We start from the raw sequence: 23,703 nt of genomic DNA, 5'->3' as shown, positions 1-23,703 counted from the left end.
AGGTTAAAAAAAATGAAAAAATGAAAAATGACAAGGGGAAATTTTTTTTGAAAAAAAAAAAAAAAAAAAAAAAAAAAAAAAAAAAAACTTCATTAATAACATTTCAACTAAATTGAAATCTTAAGTCGGAGGACAGACCCAAGCAAACAACTACTAACTAACTTTGTGTTAAATTCAACACAACTGTAAATCTGGCAAACAAATCTGGATTAAGACCAATTTGTCATTTATGTCACACAGAGTGATGGTAATTAAGATGGTGGCAGGATTAAAAAAAAATATCTGAGGCTCCGAATGTTTAAATGTGCACCTGATATCAACCGTCATAGATCTCAACTGCTGTGGGCTTGTTTATCTTAAAAATTAATAGAAACTATGTTAAGTACATGGCCACATACTTAATTTGAAATACCAGATTTGAAGCAATCACTAGCCGGCTTGTTGCACTAAACTTGTGAATTATCTGGGGAGATTGTGCAAAGAGGAATAGTCAAATCTAACTTTATTAAAGTCTGGGGCTAGGAGGGCGTGGTTTTGTAAAACGCAGTGCGGCTAATAAAATGTTGAGTCTGAATTATTTATTTTACCAAAAAGCTCCAGAGTTTCAAATTGTGATTCAAGTTGTGTCATCTTGTGAAATAATAGGTGAAGACTTACTAAACATCAGTCATAAATTAAATTGGCAGATAGTGGTGTTTCAATTTCCCCTGCTATTTTGGAACTGAAAAAATAAATATCAAAGTTCTGCTTTCATAATATTGGATAGACCTTTACAGAGTTCTTAAAGTGCAAAAAGTGACAGTGTGTCATAGCAAACTCATATGAATGGGGCTAAAGAAAACTATAATGAACGTCTAGCAGAGGCTACGAGATCTTTCATCATACACATATATTTCTGTTCATCCTCCATGCAGACGTTCTGGGCTACATTCTGTACGAATGCTCAACGGTCATGGGAAGAGAAAGTTGGCGAGTGGAAAGGTGTTTGAAGCTCAGCATAGCCCTGTCTGAGCACTAATCTTCTAAAGGCGGAGATCTAGGTAGATTTTTGATGTCTCTTATTTCTGGAAATAGCAACACGACTGATAACTCTGTTCCAATAGTATATCAGGGAGCAGCAGTGAAGGTACACTGGAGCTGATTTATTTGTCATTGGGATGTATTTTGAGTTCAGAACATGTGCACTGTAGATTGCAGGGAGGAGGTGAAAAACAGTCATAAGTGAGAGTCATGGCAGCACAGATGGAGCAATACTTTTTTCTACTTTTTCCAAGTAATTTCACAGAATTAAGTACTGAAAGAAGATCAGTGCCTATAAGCATTCCATATGCCACAGCTGAAAAAGCACTTCTCAATAAAATACCTCATGTGGAATCAAAAATGACAGAAGAAACAAGAAGAGATGCGGTTATTGAGGGACATCCTCCATTGAACTTACCATTGTTGCCAAAGTCCAGTGAATACTTGACCACGTGGTAGTTATTCCACACATACAGCAGGTTGTCTCTTGGGTTGTAATCCACTGCAGCTATATACTGGTAGGAGTTAGGGAATGGTATATTAACTGTTGTTTCTTTGCTTTTGTCCGTGTTGTACATGTAGTCAATCTTGTTTCCTGTCCCCTCATTGTCGTCATCTTCGTACACGGTCTTAACGACGTACAGAACGCCGCAGATCATGAAAGCGTTGGACGCAGAGCGCTTGTCATAGCTGGTGTCCCAGGAGCCCTCGATGCGAAGGGTGTAAGGGTTAAGCTGGCTCACCACGATGCGTCCGTTGTTCTGTTCTGTTGCGTAGATCACCCACAGCCCGTTTTCATCCACAGCAAGGTCGATGTCCGACTTCCCCCCCCAACGGTACGGAGAGGTGTCATGGTAGTTGGCGTTGGCGATGATGGCCTCGCCGCTTTTGATCCGCGTGCGAAGGTCGAACTTTACGATGTTGCGGGTGCGCTCTTTGTTAAAGAACAGCGCACCGTCGTAGACCACAAAACCGGTCCCATCTACTCGGTGTGGCAGTTTGTATGTGGTGGTGGGGCGGCCTGCAATGAAATCCTCTTTGGACGAATACTCAGTTAGCGTGTCTGTGCGGTACGGGGTCCAGGGCATGTAGTATATCTTATCAGAGGCTTGAAGCGGATCTTTGCACCAGGCACCTGACTGGTGGTCAGACTCAAAGAGATGTTCACTTTGGTACACTCCTCGTAGAATGCCCGGACACAGAAATACTGAGGAAAAATGAGGATAATTACACATTACATAAGCCTCACCCACGCAGTGATATGTGTCAAACATTTCCTGACAAAGTTTGTGCTCTGTTTTTCTTCACCATTATTGACACTATAAGAGTGGCAGCCTGTTACAGCAGCTTCGACCCTGTTTGAGGGTTAAAAGGGTATATTTTGTTACTGTGCTGCTGTAACAAGGTAATTTCTTTACTGTGAGATTAGTAAAGGATTATTCTATTCCATTCTATTCTATTATTACTTGGAAGTTCTTGGAATAACTGGTGCCCTGGACAACCCTCTACTTCTGCGGCCCATGGAGTTCCCCATCGAATCCCACCTCACCAGTGACCGATTGTGAACATAAACACTACAAAAGTTGATTTGTTTGGTACCATTTTGCACTACTGACAAAGCTTTTTTTTTTTTTTTTTTTTTCCAATTGTCACCCTCAGGACCATGCTGTGCTCAGTGGTGAGCCATATGGTCCATGTTAAAAAAAACAAACAAAAAAAAAAAAACAGCACTGATTGCAAGGGAATGATACTTGCATTGTTAAAGCAGAGCAGCACCATCCCTTACTTTCAACGTATTACATTCTGGTATCAGTTATGTGATAAAGAGAAAATAGCACCCTTTGTTCTACTTCAGCTCTTTCCTTCGGTCCCCCTTCCTCGCTCCCTCCTAAAGCCCTGATTAGCCTCACAATGCGCCCTCCGCTTCTCTCCTTTTCTATTTCCGTCAGTCAGCGGCAGTTTCAGAAGCGGGCACATCTTTGATCGTCTGCTGTTTTTGCAGTTGCTACAATAACTGTTTTCCCATTCCATCCTCAGCCTTCCCGTCGAGGAATACTGAGGTCATGTTTTATGAGGGATGTGGGACATGGAGTCAATTCTGGGAAGCCGTTGCAACCAATCATAGAGGTTTTTGTAATTTAACTGGAATGCTGTCACATCAGCGCGGCAGATACAGACATGCCAGATGTGGCAGATGGGGGTTTTCCCATTCTTCTTGATAGAACAATTCCAGATTTCACACGAAAGCCTGGGAATATTGATTGAACAGTCACTGACTTCTCAAAGTATTGGCGTCAGTTCAGCTTTTGAAATAGTAAATGTCAATGTAATTCTCTTCTCAATGGCTCATTATAAAAATGTACTCCAGTGGCAAGATGGAGAAGTGACATTTCCCACAATAGCATAGAATAATCCGACTCAAGAATATGTCTAATGAGATGCAGTGTTTCTAATTTTCCACCAAATGCTGCTTTGCTACAGACGGCTATCTTTAAAGGAACTGTCGTCTTGCCAAAAGTACAACGCATTCAGTTTGATCAAAAAGTGACACCCACACCCTGATTTTGCACGTGTTTGATTGACTTACCTTTTTGTTCGACTTCTGCATGAGCCACAGGCAAACGATTTGAAGAAGGAAAAAAATGCAGAGAACAAGGTAGAGAAAGAGACAAGAGACAAAAATAGATTAATGATGCAATAATAAGGAAATCACGATAATACAATCTTGGATCTCCATAATCGTCCTCATATTTCATCCTAACCTTGTGAGAGTGCCAGGATGCTCTCCATGTGTGATTGGTAATAACATTACATAAGCGTCTGAGGAGGCAGCACTGCAACAGGAAAGCTATCCGACAAGATTGCATCTCGCATATGTTGCACACGCATATGGAGACGGGAAGCAGAGATGCACATGGCAGACAGATGCGCACAAAGATGGAGAGGGGATACCCGGATGAAGCAGGTATCCCCTGCTTGGCTTGGCACAACATGGGGGAAAACACAGGAATGTTTTTGCTGTACCCCTAGTGGCCTCACCCCTTTGTGCAGAACAAAACAGAGCAAAACAAAATGACCTGAGATAATGAGCTCTTTAATGTATGCTAATAACAGCAGAGCAATGAAAACTAGAAAATTGATGTGATTAGTGGAATTGCATTTCAGTGGCCTAGCCAAAAGTGCTACATAATAGTGCTTTCTGATCCACAGTGGCCCAGCTGGTGATTTGTGAACGGCATGTCATTTTTGTGAGTATGGGTGTGCAAGCATCTGTGTGTGTGTGTGTGAAGGTGGAAGCTGATTTGCTTTAACCACAACACTAGAGATGTAATTATTCATCCACCTCATAGGATGAGACAATGCTTGATTTTGGGTTAATAAATAAAAGGCAAGACAACATTTAATCAATATCCAAAATGAGAATAATTTTCACAAATCAAAGACTGTTAAAAATTTAAAAGAAAAATCAGCCCAGGTCTGACCAGTTTACACACTGCAGTTTTTAGCTTGTATAATTCTAAGGAGGCCCAATAATGTCACAAAGCATGTATAATGCTCTCTTTCTATCTTTGTAATTTTTTTAACAAATAAAAAATATTTTTCTATATACAAACCTTTTGTTTTAAACACATTTGCTGTAAAATTTGCAAAGAGCTATTGACAATGAAAGTGTAAGAAGTTTCCTCTGGACACAATCACAGAACTAACTGTATTGACATTGTTTTTGTTGTTTTTTTCCATCCTTTTCCAATTCTTATTGATAAAGTTTTCTTAGTTGTTCTAGTTATTTGTGTGAATGAAAATGCACAAATGACTACTTCCAATAGATGTTTTCTTTTCGAACTCTGTAATTCTTAATAATTGTTAAAGCTGCATCGAACAGATTCCAGACAGCATATTGCTGCCCTTTCATCTGTTCAAACTGATTTATCCCCCCCTTTTTTTTTAAATATAAATGTGTTGTTATTTGGCCAATGGTAGGAGCAAATGTCAACCCAACAGTGATCTCTGAATATTGGAAGATCTCATAGTATGAGATCTTGGTATACTATAACTCCAATTCTCTTTCACTGCTCAATCTGCAGAGCTTCACAGCACCCTGCAGTGAAATGTGCATACTTGCAAGAAAACCTCTTAAACATATGAATTTCATTCCACCTTGGTCCCCGGGGAACCCATGTGGAATGTGAACATAGCAGAAAACCTAATCCTGCAGGCTGTGCCCCGGTGTCTTTCAAGACTGTTAGAGACCTGCTGGATGGAAGTAGTCCCCTGAGATGAGAAAGGAAAGGAGGAGAGAAGAGAAGGAGGGGAGAGTCCTCAAAGGAAAAAAAAAACATTTCACAAAACTTCTGCATGACACGTTTATATATAGTGCACATGCACCACATTTCTCTCCATGCATAAATTCTTCAACACACCAATGCCTGAACTCATCACCAAGAACAAGACAAACACACATGCATGTCACACACACACACACACAAGCGCGCGCGCACACACATGCAACCATTAAATCCTTGGCTCATGAAAAATGCATGGTAACTGGTGCAGCTTAGCACAACTCCAGATAAATAAGCAATCTCTGGAAGAAGATCGTGTTGATGTCAAAACCCAACACAAGTGTGCACATGCATGTGTGCGTGTGTGTTTGTGAGTTGTTTTGAGTTAAGATATAAAATGGTTCGCCACATGCAGGCACCTCCCTCGTGAGAACTGGGAAGGAAAGCAGATAGCCTGTCTGTGTAGCAGGGTGGGTGTGAGTGTGTGACAGAAGGACTGTTATCTGTGAATTTAAAGGGACAGTTAAGGATTTTTGAAGAGAGGTTCAGATTCTTGGTCGTAAGCAGAAATGCACAGGTCCGGATTTTGCTTTGAATATGCAAAATTCAAAGCAATTTTGCATATTCAAAGCTGAATTGTGGTTCGCATAGGAAATATTACAAAAACTTATTTTAAATCAAAGATTTATAAAATTTTAAAGTCCAACACATTTTATGACAAAAGCTGAAAGTTCCAAAGGATAGAACATAATAGCATATTTTGTTCCAATATGTGCAGCCTTCCCATAATCTGCTGAATGTCTCACTCTGTCCTGAAGCTTGACCTGCTCAGTGGCTCCATTGGTTGCTCAAATTAGTCAGTCCCTGAAACTAAGTTAACAACTAGTCTAAGAGTCGCCAAGATTTCAAGTAAACACAAAATGGTGTTTACTTGAAATCTCCATAATTATTTTTGCCACTGCTTTGTTCTTACATCAGACAGTTGAAATGAGTGGAAACGTTTTACAATGTTCCATTCTGAAGTTTTTCACATAGGAAAATCATTGGCGCTCCATTGATGTAATTACCAGCTACTGCGTAAATTACGAGTTTAAAAATAATAGAACGGCATTAGTAAAATCATTAGTAATTCTTATAACAAAGCTGAAAGAGTTGAAATGAGGAAGAAGTCTGCTTTGGTCTTCTCTTCAGCGTTAGCTTCAGCCCACAAATATGTGTGCACATTGAATGAGAAAGCAAAGAGAGTTATGAATTTTACCCTTTTAACAGAACCTCTCTTCAAAAATCCGAAATTATTCCTTTAATTTAAATCCACTGATTCAACGCAAAGGGAGACTTTGTGGGGCAGAGGATTGAAAGAACAAGGCCTTCAAATTACAAAAGGCTCTGAGGCAGCCTCCCATACACAAAGCAAAAACATGCAGAGTTCAAGGTTGCCAGCAACTAATAGATTTCAAATGAAAGTGTGGCGGACAACAAGTATACCAAATGGCAAAGAAAATGTCAAACAAATGCCATTCAATTTGTACCGCCGCTGTGTGTTTCACTAGATTAATGGACGCCTCTGCTGTGGAGCTTATTGCAAGATTTTTTTTTTATTTTTTTTTCCAGGTGTCTCTTGCTTTAATCTTTAGGACGAGGGTAAGACATCAAGCTTTCTCATAAGATCACAGCCGTTCATTTTTCTGTACGCAAAATTCGACAATATATGTCAGCGAGACATCTGTTGAAATCTCAAGGTTTTGTCAAGGGGGGACTGCGCACGGAGGATGATGCAAAGAGATGAGACATTTTTCTCCTCCGCTGTTAATTTAGCTACTGAGCGTAGCTAAAAAGAAGATGAGGGGAGAGAGAGAGAGAGAAAAAAAAAAGAGCTGTGACAACTTTGCAAGAAAACGTCCTTAATTCTAAGAGAACGTCAACAAGAAAGCAGCGTCTGTCAGTGTCTTCCCTAACATTATTCAGAACTGATTCCTGCAGAGGAAGAGGTAGGTTTTTATCAATCCACTATCACTGGCAGATCATTTGCAGAATCATTTACTGTACCTCCGCAGCTACAGAATAAAAACATGCTCATTTATTCTGAGCAAAGGTATGAATGAATATTAAAAAAACATTAGCAGAATAATAGGGATGTGTCACCTGTCTTGTGTCTCATTTATTAAAACTCCTCTCGTTCACTAAAATCTGCACTACAATATTTTCAACCTGGGTGAAAGGCTCTGTCGTGGATGCCATCCCTATTCCCACACTTCTTTTCTGCTTTGTCCTGTGTGCACACAGAGAGACACAAGCAGTGCTACCCTAACTGTGCTGCAGTGTAGCGATAATTAGCATTTTTATTGAAAACGTATGGTTTATTGAGAAGGTGTTCGTCTTAGAGCGGAGACGATGTGCGTGGGATTCGTGTGAGGCGTGGAGGATGTGTGGCGACAGCAGCCTGAAAGCGATTATCGCTGATCTCCAATCAGTCCAAGGCCCGGGCCCAAGGTCATATCTGGACACGGCCATTTTCTGCTTTGCTTTCTCCATTATTCTACCCTCTCCCACCCCGTTGTCCTCGCATCCTCACCTGCCATCCTGTTTCATTATTTCACTCCGTGCTTTTCTCCTCGTCCGTTCTCTCCATTACTTCCTATGTATTTCCAGCACTTACCTCTCTCCCCGCTTCCCCCTACCCAGCTCTCATGCGCCGTCTTTTATCAGTTAATTCGTTCTCTCTGTTCCTCGTCTAACCCATTTCCCTCTATCTCTGTCTCAGCTGTCGCGCCGCCATCTCTCCCTCTGTTTTCTTGGTTCCTTTCCCATCTTCTCTTCTTTTGCAAGGAAACAACTGCAGTTTTTGCCCAAACAAAATGCGCACACACTTAAACAAGCAATCCTAACGGTGAGTGACTGTTTCCAGGACAACACATACACACACACACACACACACAGCTCACCTAGTGTCATCATGATGAAGTTATTCCAAAGGTCCAACCCGACAGAAGTCCTTAATTGGCCAGACAAGAAGGTTGATTTTATCTTTTAATTAGCTTTCCTAGTGAGCCAAGTTCTATTGTTTTAAATAGACTGCATGGGTATTGCATAACGTATCACTGGCTTTCCTGATTAATAATTCCTAATTGCTTTATAACAGCAGTGGATAGAACAACGGTATGCTGAATGAAGATGAGGAAATGGATAGACATGGCCCATGTGTCCTCTCCTATTTTAAAGATACCATCAAGCGGTGTAACCTTTTTGTTCCACTACCAAGAACAGTTTCCACTAGAAGTACAGCTGGGTAATAAGACATGGAAGCCAGGTGACCCTTTCAAAGGGGGAATTCACGTGAGTTGTCCATTTGTCTTTCAAAATGTGAAATATGAATATGGGAGCAGCAGCAACATTTTGTAATGCAACATTTACAGCAAAACATAAAGTCAGATAGAGGAATTGTCCAATAAATGTTATTCTGTAACTGAGAAACTAAGTCTTAAATTAATTTTTACCAGTTTTCCTCGAAAGTCTCCCTTGTTGCTTCATCTCCTCACAGATTTTTTTTTTGTTTGTTTTGTTTTTTGTTTTTTGTTTTTTGCAAATTCCCCTCAAACTTCTTTTGATTTTACTGCATCCAACCTGTTGATGCATATTCAACAAATTCAAAGGATCAAAGCCCTTGCCATATGCCTCATCTGGCAGTCAGAGTTAATGCCAAATTTATCAGATTTGCCTTAATAATACCTACATATATATTATATAATATGTAAAATAATTTCCACTTAATTTAGAATCTGCTTGAGATAAAAGGCAAATAATTTATTTTCTTAGTTATATAACCTAATATATTCAGTGTTAAAGGATCAATATGACTAAGGCTACACCAATCATCATTTTGTTGTTTTCTAAGATCAGACCCATCCATGTATAACAGTTGCCTTGGTGAAGCACTTTGTGCAGCACTGTGCTAATGGATGTATGGATATTTATAGTACGCCTGCAGTGCTATGAGCGAGTATACACAGGTGGCTAATTACTGCAGAAGCTAGCTGGCTAGTTTGGCACACGACCACCACACACTCGTACCACGGTGAGCCGGAGAGGGGGAAAAAAAGAGACGGCACTCGATTGTAGATTTGGAAAACAGCCAAAAACCTGCAGAGATGAGGAGCGATGAAGGTAGCACCAGCCAAAAAATGTTGATGGAATAAAGAGGAGGGGGATGAAGGTGCATCATTTCACTGAAAACTGAACCGAACATAATTGAATTGCCTGTTTTACAACCCACTTTGAGGATTGTTTACTCTATCTGTGCAGTTGGAAACAACTCCGCCTGACTGGCAGTTGTGAGGGAAAAGTGCATCTGCAGTGGGAAGTTGTGTCTCTCTGGAGTTTGGCTCATTTTCTTTCTGCACACTTAGTTTGTGATTAGCAACGGTCGCCCTCAGAGATGATTGCTAGGTGAGTCAGATGTTTACACAGCGCCACCAGTGTGCCTACCGTCCGGGGAGACGCACTAAGAGTTATGGATATCCCCTGATGTTGCACTCATTTGATTGAGCTATAGCTGAACTTGCCTTCCAACATAATAATGATTTACTAAAGTTGAACCTTGTGCTCTTTTTTGAAAAGTCAACAGCCTGAGCGCACTGTCATGCATTTCACAAAATAAGCCATCTCTATTGAATCAGTTTGATGCATGGCACCAATTTGGAGATTTTTCCCCACTTAATGTCTTACAAAACATATATCTGGCAGCAACCGCCGCTGACAGAATTGATTTCCTGCTTTATGCGTGCTGCATGATGGTTGACAGCTGAAGCTCCAGCCTGAATGTCAGCTTGTTCCAAGATTTCCACATTATTACACCTTTCAAAGAAAATTGATTTCATAAATATTTGAGGAATGCAATACCACGGCTCTCTGCCATGTAAAGGTTGAGGTGTTCTCCGACAGAAACATCTGAAATGTGGACTCCCGGCACCCAAAGACTTACTTAATCTTTAAACAACATGATTCTTTCTTTGTGATGTTGTAAACATTTCTCCAGGCTAAACACACCCCCAGGAGCAATGCAATGTATCACGGTGCTACCTGATCCAGACTGAGCACTTTAGACAGAGAGCTGAAGATGCTAATGCGCTGTCGACAACAACTCTCTCCTTCACAGTCCTTTCGCAGGCCGTTTCTTCATCTCTCTCACTACGACCCCTCTATCTGTCAGCCGAGCTCTCTAATGACTTTGTATCATATGCTGCCTATTTTTGCAGAGAGAAATTGTACCCACACTGACCGACTGTTCATCAGATCAGAGCGTAACTCATCTCCGATTGATCTTACTCTGCCGGTCTTTACTGCGAGAAACCCATTAACTAAGTATGTTTGCCAGGCGGTTACTTTATTTATTTATTTTTTTTCAAAAGCGGGAACGCCCAAGATAAGTCCAGAATGACTGAAAGAAGGCTAAAAGCCCACAGACGCCGGTGTGCGCATGGGCGTGAAGCAGATGTGTGTGCGCACATGCTTGGCGGGGCATTAGGCAGGTATCAGGTTGTGTTTCCATCTGCTCCAGAGAGGGCTCTGATAGTCCTATTATTTAATCTGCCGGTCATTCTAGATGCCAGGCAAGAGCCGTTTAGCTCGACATAATTGAATGCTTCAGTGTGGGAGATCACCTTGGCTGTCTGTGTGGACTGTAGTGCCAAGACTGTAAGATGGCTGTGAGACAAGGACTTTAAAAGTGTTCGCAATTTTGGAAAAAGTTACAATTTCTTTTCAACAGTCAGTTTAGCTTAGGCTTGGGATGATGCAAATGTCTCGATGTATGTAAACCTCAAATAAAAATACAGCAGGTTTACAAAAACTCAGGTAGAAAATGTCAAATAAAAAATATTTAACATGATCTACCAGCTTCTGACTGAGATAGAAACATCAGTGTACATTATGTTGACTAATTCAGTTGCCGAAATCTTATGCCCAACATTTATTTATTAGTTTTATTTCAACTCTTAAGTAGGAATCCCCCCTGGAAAGAAAACAGCTATAGAAGATTTGAAGAGCTTACTTTGAAAATATGGTGCAATAGCTTTCTTTAAGCCAGCTGACAATCAATGTGCAGCAATAGGTGGGTGCGGGGTAGCCCTAACTTATCCAATCTTTCATACAGATGAAAAAAAAAAAAAAAAAAAAAAACCTGGCCTTGTATTTCCCATCGTATTAAAAATGCTTTAAGCGATGAGAATGGTGTGAAAGAAAAGTTTTACTCATGGTGCATCAAGCCAAGTTTACTGGTGGAAATATCTGAAGCAGGATCTTTTTCTAATCAGCTCAAAAATGTCCTTCCAATGAGTCAGCCTGGTTAATTAGCTTTGCCATAACTTGGCAATAACAGGACAGCTAAAGTGCAACATGTAAATTGACAATTGTCAGTGGGTGCCTTCAAAACTCACTGGACGCATCTTGTGAAGAGCGCCAGGGCACATCAAATTACTAGTTCTGAGCAGTAATCATTGATCGTTCTGAATAGAGCAGTTTCGACAAAGACTGTTCAGCACCTGGGGCTTGGAAGATTAGCCGCCTAACATGGGACACTGTGTGCATCACACAATAGATGGTATAGGAGGCGTATTTTTGAAATGACAAAACACATCTGATCTGGCTGCCCTGGTATGAAATGATTGTGCCAGAAAAAGTTGGGGATGAAAAGATCATCGTTTTTAAAAGCACAACAAAGCAGAGACAAAATGAAGAGCACCTATTCCCCCTGTGCAACCCACTTTTTTGGTTGGCCGTCATCTTAGTATTTATTCCAAAATCTAACAAAGTGTTAAGACCTATATACTTGTTATGGACCAATATAACTTTTCACATTATAAATTTCTGTTTGCTGCCACAGTAGCTGGTATAATACAGAAAGCATAAACCAATGAGAGGTATTCCAAGTTTTTAGGAAGTTATGGTTTCAAACCATTCAAGTTTTCCATTTCTCCCAGAGAGGCTGGACATTTTGGACACTTCTGACTATCATATGACTATCATACTATCATATGACTATGACAGCTGTCCTTCTACCACTTGTTACTGCTACGTGGCTGGCTAAAGAAAGGCTCCTATACAGGCAATTTAATTGTCATCAAAGTACGTCAAATATAAGGGAAAAGTTTTACATCATGTATTCCTATTTCTTACTTTTTATCTCATAAAAATATACACTTTTAATTTAGGTATATGGACAAACAAAAAACAGCTGAACAAGCTATAATAATAGGTAGCCGTTTCTGTTTCTGAACAGTAACCGCAAAACGGCAGCACATATTGGAAAATTATAAGATTTAGCTTTCTAGTAAAGCGGATGCAGAGAAAGCATTTTGCCAAAGCTTACGGACAAACCCTCCTCACTGAGAGAGTGTAAAATAAACATCAAGGACAAAAAGATGTCTTTAATCCGCTAAGTCTCCATGATGATCCCCTTTGCATTCATTAAGCTTGGAGGGGTAACCCAGATTTTGGATATATTTTAGGAAATTGCGAGGGGAAAAAAGTGTGAAATTATTAAAGAAACCTCATGGTCATTTACCACATGTTCACAGCGTCTCTGTTTAGTCTCCTTCATCTGGCCTCACTCAGGATGGAGACATTTAACCTCAGAATAAAAATATATGTTTGTATGAATTAGATCAATGCAACATATTGCATCTACAAAGTTAAATTACAAGAATGAACAAAAAACTCAAAATGAAAATTTAGGATAAAAATGTAAAAAGCAAAAGAAATGTAAGCGGCAGTCAGAATTGTGATCATTTTCACCACTAATAAAAACAGATAATTACCATTATTTCATAACTTGTGAAAATGGTCCTTAAAGAATATTTAAGTGTATAAAACATACAGAACGAGGTGTGGGAGTAAGCAATCAATGAAATGCATGGTAGTCCAGCATACGTGACTCATTTTAGGACAGGAAATAAACAATATATGAGATTTTGCTACTTACTGTAGGGAACACATTCATATTGAACCTCCAGGTATTTGTATGTCCCCGGACACGGATCAGGGAAAACATCAGGCCCTGCCACCACGGCACACTGTGTACGGTTGTTGCATCTGTAAGACAAACATGAGTGGAAAGTTAAAAAATACAGCTAACCAGTTTATGTTTTAGAATTCTGAACACGGAGCTGCACAATAGATGATGTAACACAGTAGGACCACAGCGATGTAACGTTAGGCCCACAGCTGCTTAATAATATTTTTCACAAGAACAATGAGATACATTTAGTAGCCGTTATAAGAAAAGTGTTTTTGTTTTTTTTTAAAAACAACAGCAATTTATGGAAATGAAGAAATTGAACAATATGTAAATTATAGGTTGGATAATTAAACTTAAGCCAAATAACTCCAAAACAAAGAAACTTGATATATTGAAGTATGTTGCAGTCTCAAATGATTCATCCAACTCTAATCTCCCGTGTTCATTTCACACAGGCTGATTTGAGCTACTCTTAGTAGCCCAACCATCTGGTATAGTTATTAAAGAAAATCACCAAGGTCAGTTTTAATGAGCAAGGTAGAAGGTGAAGTTTCAGTGTAATCAAATGCTCCTATAGCCATAGCAACTCCTGTGTCTCTGAATAGTGCAAAGAAGGAATGGAAAGACACAGTGCTGCATGTGTTTTTCAGTGTGTCAGTACGCAGTTACTATCCCAGTTTTACCAAGAAAAAGTTGGATTTGTGGAACAACAGTGTGCAGAAAGTGTCAGTGACAGAAGAAGTGATAGCTTTCACTGAAACACAAACTACTACTAACACCTTTGCCAAACCAAATTTAATATTCCATGTCTGTGTAGCTGAAACATGCACACTTCCGTCTAATTCTCTGTTCTCAAATAAATGCCATGTTTGTGTCTTTTTGAACAGATTTTATAAATATGCAAAATCTAAAGAAACGTCTCTCAAATGTACGCTGGAACAGCTGTTGTTTTCCACACCTGTCACCAATCAAGTAAAATTCTAAAAGTAAGGAGAGTTCATATATAGCACCTTTCACAAAATAATAATAATTAAAAAAAATACAATGTTCACAGTGAAATCATGTAAATACATCAGAGACATGAAATATATGACTGACAAGGATAGCAAAGGCAACATGAAAAATTATATACCATCAGTTTCTGTTTGGATAATTTGAGGTTTTATGTATATATTTTTATAATGTCACAAATATGCTCAGGAAGTCATTCAAAGCTTTGGAAGTTAAAACCATGATAATAAATTGTAAAAAAAAACATAACTGGTAATCAATGGAGCTCAATCTAAACATAACTTTTCCATACTCTTCTTATCACTCTAGTAAGACGGTCCTTTGTTTCAGTTTTCAATCAGTCAGCGAATCATTTAATCAAACAATTTAACCAATAACTAGGTTTTTTTTTTTTTTGTTTTGTTTTGTTTTGTTTTGTGGGAGTTAAACAAAATACAAACGTACACAAAACCATCAAACACAGAAGAAAAGCCTGAACTAAATAAATAATAGAAAAACAATATTAGACAACTCGACTAATGCAAAATACAACGTACGACCACATTCCACATTTCATACAAACTAAAGACAAGGACTGATAAAAGACATTAGAATAATTTTCTTAAAAAGGAACTTAAGGCACAGATAATTATGTTCCGTTCATAATTTACTTTATTTTGAAGTATTCATCTAGTGGGCCCATTAGGAAGGGCATTGCCAAAGCCTGATGTTGCCATGAGCATGTGTCATTGCTGGGATGGTGTGTTCAGAGTGATGGGCAGGGTTAGCTGTCCTCACACATAACCTCACTGCATGCGGACCAAAATGTTTGTGTTTGACTGCATTTAGTGGTTTGGGATATTTGCCTTTTGTTTTTATTTCTATATTTACTTTTTTACATTTATTTTACTCTCCTTTTATTGTGATATACGTCTTCCAGTTTGTACCTTGTAAAGCTGAGTGTATACGGGTAACATTTAGTTTCATTCTTCCTCTGTCAGTAAAAGCCACATCTGCTCAGACGCATACAATTTCATGATGCACTTCTCTGCATTCATCGCCCACCCCCGACATTCAGGTGTCGTTTCTGTTTAAGGCCTCTTTATGTTTTAAATGTAGCAGACCACACACACGCTTACTGGTACTTGTGAAGCAGACACTATAGTAATGAAATTATTGAGTTCACTTGTACGCAAGATGGCCCACAATGGTTGCTGAAGAGCTGTTCACAAGGACACGACAAGAGTGTGTCTAAGCGTGTGTGTGTGTGTGCATGTGTGTGTTCAGCAGCAAGAACAATAACCTGCCTTTAAAAGTGTTTTGACCCAGACTCTGGATAATTAATTCTAATCACCAAGAGGGGTAAGGGGGGGGGTCTCTCCTTTGACACACAAAATGTAAGTATTTCTCACTCCTAATAAAGCAGGTAATGTAAGACAGCACACTTTCTCTGTGTGCATGTTTATAAGCATGTACAATAAGGTGGGCAGTGATAAAAATGCACACATCAGATTTATGAGTAGGTGTAATTAAACAAGCCACGCAAGCAAAGGTGATTTATAGGGGGGCCTGCTGGTGCCCATAATTTATCACGACAGATATACGTTATAACATTAAAATGCTCTTCACACTGAAGTGCCACTTTATCTCAATGGTACTCCTTGATTTAAATGAATTATTGAAATAACACGCATGAAGAATACGTTATGTAGAGAGGACAAAGGGGGGAGATATGAGAAGAAAGGGAATATTTTAAGATGGGTTATTAACTATATATTTTTTTTCCTCTGAATATTCCCTTTCAATTAGTTAAACTGATCTTGCTTTCCCTCTGTGCACACCTGTCAAACAGACGACATTTACATTAGAAGCAGTCAGACTCTCCCATTGAGATTTTTTTTTTAATGAGCATGTTGGATCCCTCAGGTCTCCTTTTTTCATAGTATCATTCAACAATTAGAATAATGAAATATGCATGAGAGATAATTTGATTTCCAGTGCAACATGCATGTGTGAGAAAACGAACATTGGCTGCGGACTATTTGCCGTCACGTTCGTGGCGCTTCCTGCTGACCAGTTTGTCAGTGGTCAATTGAAGGGTTACTAGAGTTTAAAAGGTTCAGACTGCATGTGTTGCCACGTCTGTCATATTCTAATAACAATACATGTCCCTCCTCTCTCTCTCTCTCTCTCTTCTTTTTTTTCTCGCCTCTGTGCTTTTTAATTTCTTGCCCCGGTGGCTTCATCATCGGTCACCTGTCACCAGTGCAACTTGTGGAGTGAGGAGTGGGAATGGTATAAAAGTGACATGCTGCCACAAGTTTGCTCACAACTCCCACAGATGAACACAAATACCTGGGACACGGTGGTGAATCAGAGCACAAAATGCCGTTTAATGATCTCGCATCTTTCCCATCATGAACTAAAAAAAAAAAACAATCCATCTGCTGCTTTTGATGTCATTTCACCTGCTGACAAGTAGTAGTAGGAGTAGGAGTGCGTTTCCTCCTACAGGAACGGGATTGATATTAATTATTTCCGTACTAAATCTTTAAGGAGAGGGGATGTGAACACTGACAGCACAGAGGAAGTCAGCTGCTTTGTAAAAGTAATGTCTTGTTATTATAGAAGGGGGAGGGAATATTCCGTCTGAAAAGCAAGGATCCGACAGAATTGGCTTAGTACAACCTTCATGAAGACCGTTTTATTCATTGTGGAAATTCCACCTTAGTTTTTTTGGATAAACCACCTCTGTTCATAAAAACCCTCTTCACATCTTTGTTCTGTTTGGTATAGAGAGTGTCCACACCACCAATTGTAACATTTATAGAGAGGGGCGGGGGAGCTGTAGCAAACTGTGACATTCACAAAACATTAGTTTTTTTGGTCGGGGGGAACACAGAAAGGAGAATTTAATACTTTGATTTGCATCTGGTCTACACCAGAACGAGACAAAGCAAAAGTGTGCCTGAAAACCGAATCTAAGATTACATCCCTTTTAGCTATTGCCATTTTTTTTTTCTTGTGTTTTCATGTTTAAAATCTTGTCAACTGCTCATTTCAGTTTGCTACAAGAAAAGTAAATGACTGGATTTATGCGGACATGAACATTTTCACTAAAAAATTAAAAAATAGGCCATGCACTAACGGAAGCTGTGCATTTTTGTGCACATATTTCTGCTTTATGACACTGCAAAAAAGGTTTCATGGCAGACTCACAAAGCACTGAAGGTTATTGACTAAATAAAGGGCAGGGAGCAAAGATTTGACAAAATCCCTTGTGTGCTGTATCTTTTCCCAATCACTCCTCTCTCACTCCGTCTATTTCTGTCTGCAGCACCTTTCATTCCTTCTTCTCCACACACTTTCTAAGCCAAGATAATAAACCAATTTTTTTCTGCCTTTGTCTTCATCCTTCCCGTCTAGGAATTATTCCTCTCAGTTCCTCCTTCTTTGTCTGTTGTTCCGACTATCATTCTTTTCTCTGTTTATCTGTCCTAAACCCACTTAGCTGCAGTTTCCGAAATCACACACACACCGATATATGTGGTAGGCCTCTTATTGCTGCCTCCGTTCTCTGCCTTCTTCTTCTTTCTCTCTCCGTTGCCTTAATACCTTTCTGATCCCTGACTCCCTCAGGGCGTCATCTTCAGCCTCCCTCTGTTTCTCTCACAATCCCTCCATCCTCAGTAAAGCCCAAGCTGACGTCACCGCGCTAACGGAGCCAGTACCCTGATTCACATCCAAAAATGACTCCCTTATGTCCCCAGTACCTCCATCGCCTTCTGTTTTTTTTTCTTACAAAAAAAAATCTGCCTATCCTTCAGTCAAGCAGAACACCAAAACATCAGCAAAAACTCACAATTTTCATATTCCACACATCAAATAGATGCACAGATCATCCATGCACAACCCCATACACCTTTACAACCTATTGTCAACACAGTTCTTTTTTATTTTATTCCTTTGTCTTTTCCTCTTTTATGTTAATTAGCATGACCACATCAAAGAAGGCTGTGCCCTGGATACGGACTTGCCTTGTTTTTTTTTTTCTTTTTTTTTTTTTCACACAAACAAACCATTCACTAGCAAAGTTGAGCTGTGGCGAGCGGGGAATAAGGAGGCTGTGTNTCNGCAGTTGGTGCTGCTGCTGCTGCCGTTATTGTCTCTGATGTTTCGGCACAACTCCTTTCTCTTCATGCCTTCCTCTCCCTTTCAATCATCTGTGCGAATATAAAGGACCATGTCACTGATTTGACGAGGCTGTCAGCGGCGGACTGAGCCCGTGCGTGTGGCAACATCTGTGTCTGAGCAAATGTCAACCTGCGAGCAGATATACAACACAGAGAGGGCATTGTGTTTGTGTGGCAGCCTGCGCACGTGAAAGCGTTAAAAGAAAAAAAGGACAATCATATGTAATTACAGGACAAGTAAGATGTAAAACGAATCCTGATGACTTGCGAGAAGTTTCTGAAAGTTAAGTGTGAGGACCAAAATGAAAGACTGAAAGCTGTATTCGCGTCAGACCAATACGGATTCCCTCCCAGAGTCGTCGTCCCCAAGAGTGTGAGCACACACAACGCATCCAAAGCCTTCTGGAATAGACCTCTCTTAAGTTATTTTGTTAAATTTCCACACAAACAACCCAAAGGCTTTCATTGTTTATTATTGTGAACACTGTGTACGCTGCTATTAAATGTTTCTCCTTTGTTGTTTTTGGAAAAAGTCTGTGAACACTAAGATGGAACTGTGCGAACATGACTTCAGTAGAAGTCAGTAAAACTACCTTTAAATACATAATGCAGTGATTAATTAGTCATTAGTTTGTGATGAGTGCGCTATGTCATCTGTAAGTCTGAAAACTGAACAAGTAATTTTATTCTACATGCATACACATAAAAATATTCGGACAACTGGATCTAATCTTGGAAGACATAAACTTGACATTTAACTTTTAAACAATGAAACCAAAAATGTATTTATTTGACATACTTAAATGCATACATACTACTTGCTGCATTGTTTTTTTTCTTAGACAAAACAGCAAATAGCCCGTTCCAAAACAAGAAGAAAAACCTTTTATGGTTGTTGAACAATTTTAAAAGTAAAAACTAAAGTGGTCCTTTTATTAGGCCACTTAAATAAGACAATATAAGAGCAACTAATTGCCTTTTGATGTAAATTAATTAATAAAATGAGTCCACAAGTGTGTAATTTACTCTGAGTATAAGTACAGCTGTTCTGTAAATGTCATCACCCTGAACACAGCATCATCCGCATTGTGAAACATGGAGGTGGTAGCATCATGGAGTGGAGATGTTTGTTTTCAGCAGGGACAAAGCAACTGCACAGAGTTTATGGGTTGATGGATGGAGCTAAATACAGAGGCAACTGTGGAAGAAAATCTGTTACATTGAAAAGTGATTCTCCAAAGTATTTATTCAACGAAGTTGAATCGTTTTCCATATCACATATTTCAGATTTTTATTTTGGGCATAAACACTATTGCAAGTCACTATTTAGAATAATCTCAGACATGGAAACATGTTTTATCCTGGGTGCAAATCCAAGACAAACGTGATGCCAAACTGCAGTGTATAACAGCATAAAGAGATTCTCGTTTAATTAAATAAAAATGAAAATGACATTATAATCCATCCGGCCATTTTTTGTGCCTGCTAGTGCTTGTTGCAGATAGTTTGTTGCTTATCTTTAGTAGTCAATGTGGAAGCTACAGGGTGGAAAATGTAAAAAAAATATATATTCATAACCATAAACTATATTTGATTGTGTAATATGTTCCATTACTGTATTGCTGAACAATCTTTTGGCTCCTCTTTTCACGCCATCAGGAACACGGATGGTGGAGAACACAGAGAAATCTCTGGGTGGGCCTCCCTTAGAGAGTTGTGTAATGTTCTGAACATGCAATATAGATTCCTTGTGTGAATGTCACCGACTTTTTCTTGCTTTTTTTTTTTTCTCCCACGCTGCAAAGAGACATCCAGAAAACAGATTTGCTCATAAACTTATGGAAGAAATATAGTCTCATTAGAATCAGACTGGTTTTACACACAAAATGTTTATCCAGTGAAATTGCATATATAACTTATGTTTGCTTTATATTAGCATTAAAAATTTCATCTGCAAAAATTCTAAGCTACAAAATAAACCTTTTTACTTGCATAAATTCAGGAACCAGGTTGTGACCTTCTGGTGACCCAGGCTACAGCCATCGGCACTAGATGGAGTCCAGTAGCTTTTAGCCTTTCAAATTTCGCTTCATTGGTCTGGGCCAGAGGTGTGTCTCTTAATGTCTAGCTGTGCGAACCAGCTAACTGTTTGAAACCTGATCAAATTTGATTGGCTAACAGATGCTTGACTTGACTGATTGCTTTGGCTTGAGTCACACAAAAGGTCACCACATTTGAAGGCAATTTTTTTTGCAGGCGAAATTTTAACAATGGTATATTTGTTGGCAAATTCAAAGAAAAAAAAATCGTTTGCATGATTACGTAGGACGAAAATTCAGTGTTATAATTCAAGATTGTAGTAAGACTACATGATGTTATCTGTCCAGCACTATGGCGATTCTAAAATTACACCCTAGCAAAGTAGCAGTACTCAAATGGAAATGGTTTAGACACAATTTTTCTTTTTTAACTACCTCATCAAAGTCCAGGCCTACATCCAACTGAACATCTTCGATGGTGCTTGAAATCTGCTGACTACAGTTGGTTTCAATTCAGACTGATCTCGAGCTATTTGAAAAGAAGCTGCAAGAGACGTATCCCAAGAGACCTAGAGAAGCACTTGTTGTGGGAGATGGTTCTACACTGTTCTTCCACTTCACATTTATGGACTACTTGGAGCTGCTCCATCACGTTAAGGCACAATGAAATACAATGGAGTGGAGCGTGCCACAAGGAAAAGTGTGGAAAAAAATCCATGACCTCGAAATTGTTTTGACAACACTTTTCAAAATAACCTACTAACCTGTATTAGTCTATCAAATATGACCAAATATGAGGAAAAAAAAACTGAAAAAAGAAAAACGGCATGCATATTTTTACAGGGCATGGTATGTGGGGAATTATGCAAGAGCACATTTTAGAAGGCTCGACATAGGGGGAAATGATCTGAAAAGATTCAAAGAGGAGTTTAAAGCAGTCGCTGTCAGAGCATGATGGGAAAGCATATAAATATGTTTGCCTTGCAACCAAGAGTGTCTACTCTTTAATTAAGAACGCATTAGAGATTATGCTATATACAGCATATATTCCAAATAATTTATTTGTTACTTCCAGAGTAATGTGCCGGGACGCAAATTACTGTGAGAAAAGTAAAGCAGAAACTATTAAATAAAATAGCTCATAAAAACATTACATTCACATCCAAAATGCATCCATAAAATGACAATTTGTGTAGCACTATAATGATACATAACATTTTATTCTAAGCAAAATTTAATACAGTCTCTTATGTAGAGACAAATTTATTCAATAAATTGATAAATCCCAAATCAAGGATGCCATAAATGAGAGGAGAACAAAAGGGAAGAGGTGACGACTCAGGGCTCCTTATGCCCAGCGGGAGCTGAGGAAAGTCATTTGACAGCAGAAAGAGTTACAATATCTTGCTACAGGAGAAAAAGCCACTGTCTCCCCCTCTCCATCCTCTATACACTACACACATGAGATTCCTCCACTACTGACCTCAATTCTGTCTTATTGGACCCTGATGTGGTTATAGACACATATTCAGAAGGGCTCTTCGGAGATGGACAACTGAAGTGATGGAAGCGCATTGAGAACAGGAAGTGGAAGGAGAGGAGCAGCGGGGAGAGAGAGATAGACAAGGAATGTCGTAAGTAATTGAAGATTGATGCAGGGTTTGTGATTGACAGAAGGGAGAGATAGGGAGCAAACCAAGGGAGCCGGTGTGTTTGTACACGTCTGTGTATATGTCTACCTTGCGGGATGTATGGAAGCAGATGCATCACACCTGTACCAGACCAACCACACTCTACTGATGAAGAAATGACAGATCTGTCTCACTTTTTGTCTTCCTACCCCCTCCAACACGGCGCACACACACACACACACACAAGTGAGAGCAACACCAACACAGAGTGTGGAGCTCACTGAATGTGTCTCTGTCAGCCTGTCAGACAAACCACAGGTAAAATAATGTTGTTTTCCCAACAGGGAAAACTTTGAAATGTGTTATATTATTAATATTTGGCTGGAGGAGGCCACCTTCTTACATCTGTCACATGTTTTCTTTTTGTTAGATTTCTTTTCTTTATTTAAAAAAAAAAAAAAGCTTTTCATGCCCTGAAATGCATGTACGCACACACAGTGACTATATCACATGGATTGCTTGCTGGATGGTTTGTGGGGTGTGTAAAACCAACCAGCAACACCTCCCTGGCCTGTCGAGTTTCATGCATGACAGGATCCAAAATGAACTGCCATTTGGAAGATGTGAGCAACTAAAAAGGGCTGCTGCAGAGATGATCAGCGATCACTCAAGTCAGGCGAACAAGAATTGTAAGTTAAACTTCGATTTTCAGTCTAATCCATCAATCTGCAGTCAGCCTAGTAAAGCCAGCCTCATTTCTTTGTACTGAAGAATTAAAAACATTTAGGACAATCCACTCAAAAAAAAAAAAAAAAAAAAGAAAATCTGATGCAATAAAATTGCTGTGATGAACTGAATACATTTTAATTGGGTTCATTTTGATTAACATTTTTTTATTAGTAAATTATGCAAGATTAACAATTAAGAGACACTTTAAAAACTTAGTAAAAAAATTTGAATTAGTGTTTTTAAATGTACTTGTACAGCTAAATTTGCTAAATTCTAACTACCAAAATTATTCTGCTCAACATTTTCATCCTCTAAGGATTTTTTCCCCCCACAATTGCATCTATATCCTCAAATTAAAGGTTGGATTTCTCTAAATATCCAGCTAGAAACATTGTGTTTGCAAAGGTGAACTCAGGAAAAGGTGTTCCACACAATTTCTAAGAAACACACTCAGCTCGGTATGTTTATCAATTATTATCTCTTATATCAGTGAACACACACAAAACTGATTTATAATATTATGACATGGTATGGTCTATCATGTAGAAAGGCACCAAACACAAACAAAAACACCTCATCGTTCCATCCTTCTGGTTAGACTGACAGCCAAGTACAGGTTTTTTTTTTTTTAGCTCCGCCGTCTCTCCCCTCCACCTCTCTCCTCTTCCAGTAGTAACCATGGCAACCTCCATGTCGTCCAATTCCAGGACACACTTGGGGAGTCTTCCTCTTTATTTTACCTAGGCACATTCCTTTGCTTAGATCCCAGTCTTTCGCTCTTTATTATGTTTGCTTGTGGATTTTTTT

The 23,703-nt window shown here is 39.2% G+C and overlaps 1 protein-coding gene across 10 annotated transcripts in view; it reads right to left on the bottom strand.

Moving 5' to 3' along the window:
* Window positions 1-23,703, bottom strand: part of adgrl3.1 (adhesion G protein-coupled receptor L3.1) — a 161,497-nt gene that overhangs the window by 97,653 nt on the left and 40,141 nt on the right. For all 10 annotated transcript variants that reach the window (XM_015040981.1, XM_015040986.1, XM_015040987.1 and 7 more), the window contains exons 4-6: window positions 13,279-13,388; window positions 3,608-3,622; window positions 1,439-2,227 (exon numbers count right to left, since the gene is read on the bottom strand). In XM_015040981.1, coding sequence (XP_014896467.1) covers window positions 1,439-2,227; window positions 3,608-3,622; window positions 13,279-13,388 — 914 coding nt within the window. The remainder of the gene's footprint in view (window positions 1-1,438; window positions 2,228-3,607; window positions 3,623-13,278; window positions 13,389-23,703) is intronic.

Source organism: Poecilia latipinna, unplaced genomic scaffold, assembly GCF_001443285.1.
Source record: "Poecilia latipinna isolate Pla-1442-1.1 unplaced genomic scaffold, P_latipinna-1.0 Scaffold535, whole genome shotgun sequence".
NCBI lineage: Eukaryota > Metazoa > Chordata > Actinopteri > Cyprinodontiformes > Poeciliidae > Poecilia > Poecilia latipinna.
This window is presented reverse-complemented; position numbering and strand designations above follow the sequence as displayed.